The sequence below is a fragment of the Leptodactylus fuscus genome, chromosome 7, assembly GCF_031893055.1.
Source record: "Leptodactylus fuscus isolate aLepFus1 chromosome 7, aLepFus1.hap2, whole genome shotgun sequence".
NCBI lineage: Eukaryota > Metazoa > Chordata > Amphibia > Anura > Leptodactylidae > Leptodactylus > Leptodactylus fuscus.
In genome coordinates this window covers 134,216,015-134,224,894 of record NC_134271.1, presented here as the reverse complement: position 1 = coordinate 134,224,894, position 8,880 = coordinate 134,216,015, and the positions used below count along the sequence as shown (strand labels likewise).

The window sequence follows — 8,880 nt, the reverse complement described above, 5'->3', positions numbered from 1 at the left end:
TTATCGCACTTGTTCTTTGTGCTATTTCTGTAAACCCTTTACATACATAACATGTATAACTAAAATTAATAACAATATTAATCAATAATACTGTAAGGTGGTCAATAACTGAGCTGGACATCTCACGTGTCTTCTAATCATAGAATAAAAGAGATTTTATTGAATAAAATTCAGTACAGTATATTATAACAATACATACAGATACATTATTGTCTTAACTTCAGTAACACATTATATAATATTGAATACATTAGATCAACGGGAAATTTTCAGAAACTTCTTGAAAGCTTTCTTTATGTCTTTGTTTCTTAATGTATATAAAATTGGGTTTAATGCTGGGGTTATAGCACAGAACATAATGGCAGCTGCTCTGTCTTGATTTAAAGAATTTTCTGTAGACGGACGCATATAGGTGAATATAGCCGTTCCATATTGAAGAGTAACTACAGTAAAATGGCCGCTGCAGGTAGACAATGCGCGTTTCCGTCCTTGTGAGGTCTTTATTTTTATAAGAAATTTGCCAATGAAGACATAAGAAATGATGATTAACATTAAGGTTGAGATAGCTAATGTCCCAGTGACTGTAAGAAGCAGCTTGACGTTCAGAGATACATCCGTACAGGCCAAACTAAGCAATGGCTTAACGTCACAGAAGAAATGTTTGACCACATTTGGCCCACAGAATGGAAGTCTTGAAGTCATTATACAGTGTACTAATCCATGACAAAATCCAATGACCCAAGAAAACAAAGTTAAACCTAAACAGACTTGGTAACTCATGATGGTTGAGTATCTTAGAGGATGTGCAATGGCCACATATCTGTCATAGGACATGACTGTAAAAAGTACAACTTCTGTACCACCCAAGAAATGGAAGAAATTTATTTGTAACATGCAACCATAAAACGAGATCATCCTCTTCTGAGACAGAAAATCTATGATCATCTTGGGGACAACCACTGATGAATAACAGATGTCCTGGAAGGCCAAGTTCCTCAAGAAGAAATACATGGGTGTATGAAGAGTTAGATCAGATATGGTGATAATCATTATAGACAGATTTGATGCCAAGGTTAGCAGGTACAGTAATAGAAAGCTTAAGAAGAAAATCACCTTAAAATCATCTTCAACTCCCAGACCAGCCAAGACAAATTCAGTTACTGAGGTGGAATTTCTTATATCCATTTTATGTATAGTATCTGGAGCCCAACATAGTTAAATAAAAGCAATCAATCCATTTTTTAGGGTCAGCACTGGAGAATTAATGTTTTACAATTGAGCAAAATGTCTTGGAAAAGTTTAGTAATAAGATTTTGTATGTTATGGGTGTTAGAATACAGCGACATGGCAACAAAACTTTTTGGTTTTTCATAAACCTCATTAATTGTATAAAGATATCAAATCACTGAATATATTCATCTCTTGTATTGCTTTAAACATACTGACCCATATCATAAAGGAAAAATGTCCTTCCGCAGGGTGATTGGTGCACAATTTGTAACACAAAGAAACAATGTCAGTATTTTTTGTTCTCTTTTCCCCAAGAAAGAGTTGAAAGAACTTAACCAATATATCTTATTATTACCTAAAAATGGTGGCATTGAAAAATACAGCTCATCCTGAAAAAACAAAACAAAAAAAAAACAGTCACATTGGAACTCAGACAGGAAAGAGCACTGACATAAAAACATATTTTTTTTAAATTCAGGAAGGATAGTTAAACATGAATAAACTATAACTATGTGTATCTCAATATTAAATGAACCCTTAGAATAAAAAATGGGGAAATGATGGTATTAGGAAACAGCTTATCACACAAAAAGCAAGCCCTCTTATAGCTATGCTGACATAAACATTGAAGTGATTTCTTTTAGAAAGCAATGATCTATCTATCTATCTATCTATCTATCTATCTATCTATCTCCTATCTATCTATCTATCTATCTATCTCCTATCTATCTATCTATCTATCTATCTATCTATCTATCTATCTATCTCCTATCTATCTATCTATCTATCTATCTATCTATCTCCTATCTATCTATCTATCTATCTATCTATCTATCTATCTATCTATCTCCTATCTATCTATCTATCTATCTATCTATCTATCTCCTATCTATCTATCTATCTATCTATCTATCTATCTATCTATCTCCTATCTATCTATCTATCTATCTATCTATCTATCTATCTATCTATCTCCTATCTATCTATCTATCTATCTATCTATCTATCTCCTATCTATCTATCTATCTATCTATCTATCTATCTATCTATCTATCTCTCTCTCTCTCTCTCTCTCTATCTATCTATCTATCTATCTATCTATCTATCTATCTATCTATCTATCTATCTCCTCATCTTGCATCCTGTTATCTGTGACAGTACAGAACAATATGAATAGTAAATAAATCATGTTTCCATACCTTAAATGTATTCTTATATTTTCTTTAGAATCCTTAGTCTTTGCATCTTCCTCACAACCCACAAGCAATCAGACTGGAGAAGGATAGTAAGTCTTATTGTCTGTAATATATATAGGGCTGAGTGGATTATCCCTTATGTAGAAATTAACGTTAAGTGCCCCAGTGGACATAGTCTACAAAGGATTCTTCAATTCACCCAGCATTAATGTTTAACCATTCATAGGAAATATTAAAGGTCAGACCGGTATTTATTTAGCGTACATTCCTATTCACTTTTGACATACAGTACTGTATGAATCATTGCAGGGGCGTAACTAGCAAAGACTAGGTCCCTCAGAACACTTTTGACTTGGACCCCCCACAAAATAGCGATCCCTTTTTTGACTACCACACAGTATAACACCCCATTTACACACACTAAAATGTCCCAAAGTGGCCTCCACACATTATAATATCTCATAGTGGACCACTCACAAAATATTATTATAGTCTGGAGTCTTTTCAGACCCCAGAGTACACTGATTAGAGTCCCAGGGGGAAGTGACAAACATAAAAACCAGTGGTACTCACCTCTCCTGTGCTCTGGCACACTAAGGTCCCGAGCCCTGTGGCAGACACTATGGCTACTACCCGGGTTCTTGTACCTCTGAATCATTGTCTTACACAATGAATGACCTACTACCTTCCACAGCCCAATGACTTTACTTCTCCCCTAGACCTGCCCCTTGCTTGTGCAACTGTTGACCACTGCCTTCTAGTAATATAATATATGTATATATATATATATATATATATATATATATATATATATATATATATTTATTTTTTTTTTACTTTTGGCATCACAGGTGTGGCCCTCTCCTTTATCTCCTCGTACTTCAATAAGCCAACATGGAAACCTATCTCTTAAGGAAAACTACAACTGAAAATGACCCTGCTGTTACTGCAATACCATCTGAACAACTTCTTTCTTCCCCTACTGTACTGTAGAGATTTCTTCAATTTTGAACATAGGAGAATGATTTTTCCACCACTTTTACTCTTAAAGAATGGGGTTTTGCCTTTCAGTGGACAGAGAAATATAAATCCTGTACATCTCACTAGGAACAATACCAAACACACTTAGTAGTATTTCACCCCTCTCAGAATATCCCATATACAGTCCTATGAAAAAGTTTGGGCACCCCTATTAATCTTAATCATTTTTAGTTCTAAATATTTTGGTGTTTGCAACAGCCATTTCAGTTTGATATATCTAATAACTGATGGACACAGTAATATTTCAGGATTGAAATGAGGTTTATTGTACTAACAGAAAATGCGCAATATGCATTAAACCAAAATTTGACCGGTGCAAAAATATGGGCACCTCAACAGAAAAGTGACATTAATATTTAGTACATCCTCCTTTTGCAAAGATAACAGCCTCTAGTCGCTTCCTGTAGCTTTTAATCAGTTCCTGGATCCTGGATGAAGGTATTTTGGACCATTTCTTTCTACAAAACAATTCAAGTTCAGTTAAGTTTGATGGTCGCCGAACATGGACAGCCCGCTCTCAAATGATCTGAAAACAAAGATTGTTCAACATAGTTGTTCAGGGGAAGGATACAAAAAGTTGTCTCAGAGATTTAACCTGTCAGTTTCCACTGTGAGGAACATAGTAAGGAAATGGAAGACCACAGGGACAGTTCTTGTTAAGCCCAGAAGTGGCAGGCCAAGAAAAATATCAGAAAGACAGAGAAGAAGAATGGTGAGAACAGTCAAGGACGATCCACAGACCACCTCCAAAGAGCTGCAGCATCATCTTGCTGCAGATGGTGTCACTGTGCATCGGTCAACTATACAGCGCACTTTGCACAAATAGAAGCTGTATGGGAGAGTGATGAGAAAGAAGCCGTTTCTGCACGTACGCCACAAATAGAGTTGCCTGAGGTATGAAAAAGCACATTTGGACAAGGCAGCTTCATTTTGGAAACAAAAATTGAGTTGTTTGGTTATAAAAAAAGGCGTTATGCATGGCGTCCAAAAAGAAACAGCATTCCAAGAAAAACACTTGCTACCCACTGTAAAATTTGGTGGAGGTTCCATCATGCTTTGGGGCTGTGTGGCCAATGCCGGCATCGGGAATCTTGTTAAAGTTGAGGGTCGCATGGATTCCACTCAGTATCAGCAGATTCTTGAGAATAATGTTCAAATATCAGTGACGAAGTTGAAGTTACGCCGGGGATGGATATTTCAGCAAGACAATGATCCAAAACACCGCTCCAAATCCTCAGGCATTCATGCAGAGGAACAATTACAATGTTCTGGAATGGCCACCCCAGTCCCCAGACCTGAATATCATTGAACATCTGTGGGATGATTTGAAGCGGGCTGTCCATGCTCGGCGACCATCAAACTTAACTGAACTTGAATTGTTTGTCCAAAATACCTTTATCCAGGATCCAGGAACTGATTAAAAGCTACAGGAAGCGACTAGAGGCTGTTATCTTTGCAAAAGGAGGATGTACTAAATATTAATGTCACTTTTCTGTTGAGGTGCCCATACTTTTGCACCGGTCAAATTTTGGTTTAATGCATATTGCGCATTTTCTGTTAGTACAATAAACCTCATTTCAATCCTGAAATATTACTGTGTCCATCAGTTATTAGATATATCAAACTGAAATGGCTGTTTCAAATACCAAAATATTTAGAACTAAAAATGATTAAGATTTAATAGGGGTGCCCAAACTTTTTCATAGGACTGTACATCCTACAGTCAGCTCTATATGTTGGAGATGCTCTATAGGCTTTGGATCACTCCATCTCTCTTGGAGATGTCCATTAATTAAACCCTTGTGGCACCAAATTTCAATCCTATTAAGAAATTACCATCTAAGTGTTTATCAATTGTTCCTATGAAAAATTGCTGGTCCTCCGTGGGGGATCTGACAAACTATTTTACTCTTCTTGGTAACCCTGATTGGATAACTACCCTCTACATCCCTGATGTCTCATCTCCAACTCTTATCACTGTAGCCTTTTAATTCCTCTTCCCTTTTTCACACCTACTCCTCTCCTTAGAAAATCTTACCAATGTATCCCTACTAGGGTTGAGCAGATCTTGAGATTTCAGGATCGTTTTTAAAATCCAATTTTCAATCATTTTCCAGATGATCCCGAATATGAAATTTGCTTGATCGCCGATTGGGATCCAATCTTTCCCGATCCAGATCGCTCAACCCTAATCCCTACTTCCCTACCCTGTTTTCTCTGTTACTGCTCCTTTTCTCCCTCCCTTCCCTATTTCTTCCCCTGTTACTTGTCTGATTGCTAGTTATACACATTCAGTTTTTTATATTTTCGGTGTTTCCTTATGGATTCAGGATGTTTCCACAAGAAACTGTATTATTACCTATAATCTTATTCATTTCTGTATCTTGTAAAATGTGATAAAATTATATTTAAAATAGATAAGTAAAGATTTATAGTCACCTTCTGTTACCTCTTTTGGGCCTTCTGGCGATCTCCCATGACGTCATGTGCCCAGGGTCACCACTGAGGTCTGTGATGGTCCACAATGGTCACATGGGCGATCCCAGCATCATGATGCCCAATCACTGGCCTCAATAGTGACCTCAGGTGCATGATGTCACAGGAGAGCACTAGGCAGAGACACAGTGCCAGACACAATGAAGAAGCCCAAGAGAGTTTATAGAAGGTGAGTATAAATGCTTTTTATTTAGTCACCTCCCCTGGGCCTCCACCTATTATAGGATATTCTGAAGAGACCCAAGAGTATAATAATTGAATGCAGTGCATGTCGCTGAGGGCAATTTAATTTATCTGCATTGAATTGCAAATGGTTCCGTTTCATTAAAAAATTATTTTTTGGAATATTCGGTTCAAATCCAGTTTGTTATGAATCGATTCACCCATCTCTACTGTACATTCATCTCCTACTTTCCTTGTACATTGAAAGACCTTAACGGACAAGGTTTTCACTCGCAATGTACGAGTTCAGTCATTTAGTTGTTGTTTATTGCACTAGTTCATCGAGCTATTTATGCAGACCCTTTACATACATACCAAGTATATCTAAAAATAATAATATTAATAAATGATATAGTAAGTAGAGATGAGCGAACAGTAAAATGTCCAAGATTCGATATTCGTTTCGAGTAGCCCCTCAATATTTGACTACTTGAATCGAATATCGAACCCTATTATAGTCTAATGGGGGGGAAAATGCTCATTCCAGGGTAGGCAACGTTCAAACAAATTATACTTACCAAGTCCACAAGTGAGGGTCAGGCTGGATCCTCCGAGCAGTCTTCTCCTTGCAGCGTCCCCGCGACGTCTTCCGGCTCTTCATTCACTCTGCCAGGCATCGGGCCTGGGCAGAGCCAACTGCGTATGCCCGCTTGTAGTGCGGGCATGCGCAGTCGGCTCTGCCCAGGCCCGATGCCTGGCAGGGTGAATGAAGAGCCGGAAGACGCCGCGGGGAAGCTGCACGGAGAAGACTTCTAAAGGTAGGAGAAGAACCAGCATTGATTGGCTGACTGTATAGCATTCTGCCAATCAATGCTGGTTCTGCATCAAACTTTTCCATTCGAATAGCGAGTGGTACTCGATCGAGTACGAGTATTTCGAATACTGTAGTATTCAATCGAATACCTACTCGATCGAGTACTACTCGCTCATCTCTAATAGTAAGGTTGTCAATAACTGAGCTGGGCATCCCACTTGTCTTCTAATCATAGAATAAAAGAGATTTTATTGAATAAAATTCAGTAAAATGTTATTCATTATGTAGTATAACATTATATAGAACTGATACATTATTTTCTTAACTTCAGTAACATATTTAGTATTTATGGTATATAATATTGAATACATTAGATCAACGGGAAATTTTAAGAAACTTTTTGAAAGCTTTCTTTATGTCTTTGTTTCTTAATGTATATAAAATTGGGTTTAATGCTGGGGTTATAGCAGAGAACATAATGGCAGCTGCTCTGTCTTGATCTAAAGAATATTTTGTAGTTGGGCGCATGTAGGTGAATATAGCCATTCCATACTGCAGAGTAACTACAGTAAAATGGCCGCTGCAGGTAGACAATGCGCGTTTTCGTCCTTGTGAAGTCTTTATTTTTATAAGAAATTTGCTAATAAAAATGTAGGAAAGGACAGTCAGCATTAAGGTTACTACAGTTAATGTTCCAGTGACTCTAACAAGCAGCTTGAAGTTAAGAGAGACATCTGTACAGGCCAAACTAAGCAATGGTTTAACATCACAGAAGAAATGTTTCACTACATTTGGTCCACAAAATGGAAGCCTTGAAGTCATTATACTGTGTAATAATGCATGAAAAAATCCGATGACCCAAGAACACAAGGTAAGTCCACAACAGACATTGTAATTTATGATGATTGAGTATCTCAAGGGATGTGCAATGGCCACATATCTATCATAGGACATGACTGAAAACAGTACAGCCTCGGTGCTACCGAAGAAATGGAAACAATGTACTTGTAGCATACAGCCATAGAATGAGATCACCTTCTCCTGAGATATAAGATCTGTGAACATCTTGGGGACAACTACCGATGAGTAACAGATGTCAAGGAAAGCCAAGTTCCACAAGAAGAAATACATGGGAGTATGGAGATTGAGATCAGAAATAGTGATAATCATTATGGACAGATTTGTGGCCAAGGTTAACAAGTATAGTAACAGAAAGCTTAAGAAGAACATCACCTTTAAATCGTCTTTGACTCCCAGACCAGCCAAGACAAATTCAGTCACTGAGGTATAGTTGCTTACATTCATTGTATATGTGTTGTATCTGGACCCCAATATAGCAAATAAAAAATAAACAATTACAAAAATTTTCTAGATTGAGGAAGATGAGTTCAATAATAATACTAGAAAAATAATCTTTCACAATTCAGCAAAATTTCTTTAAAAAGTTCTATACTTTATGAGCCATCGTTCTTGCTGTTGGAGAACCATATACCCTAGAGGAAAAAAATTACATATTTTACATTCCTCGTGTCATATGTTCTAAAAATTATTACTTAAGATTGGAATTGACTTATTTTTCAAGAACTAAAATTGAAAATCAATAAGAGAGTTCAGAGAAATTTTTATGTCAACATTCGGAGGGTTCATCCATCAGATATGTATTTTAGAATTTGCACAAATATGTACGATATTGTATAAAATAATATTGTAATTTTGATAGTTCATCCATTTCCATAAAATACTAAAAAAAAATTATTTACTTTTAGATGTAACATGTGGAGAGCGGGTGATTTCCATTTTTATAGCTTCTAACTGAAATATTGTCAGGCCTGAGAGTATTCAGATGTCTCCCATCTACTGAACATCTCCTGCAATCTCACCATGAACATGGTGGGTGGGTGAACATTTTGGTATAGAGAATGAAAGTTTAAGTGTAAATAA

At 36.8% G+C, this 8,880-nt stretch overlaps 2 protein-coding genes across 2 annotated transcripts; both read right to left on the bottom strand.

Annotated features, from left to right (window-relative positions):
* Positions 1-255: 255 nt before the first annotated feature.
* On the bottom strand, positions 256-1,185 carry LOC142214534 (olfactory receptor 12D1-like). The gene has a single exon (XM_075283485.1). The coding sequence runs from the start codon at positions 1,183-1,185 to the stop codon at positions 256-258; it is 930 nt and encodes a 309-aa protein (XP_075139586.1).
* A 6,129-nt stretch (positions 1,186-7,314) lies between these two features.
* Positions 7,315-8,244, bottom strand: LOC142214533 (olfactory receptor 12D1-like). The gene has a single exon (XM_075283483.1). The coding sequence runs from the start codon at positions 8,242-8,244 to the stop codon at positions 7,315-7,317; it is 930 nt and encodes a 309-aa protein (XP_075139584.1).
* Between the last annotated feature and the right edge of the window lie 636 nt (positions 8,245-8,880).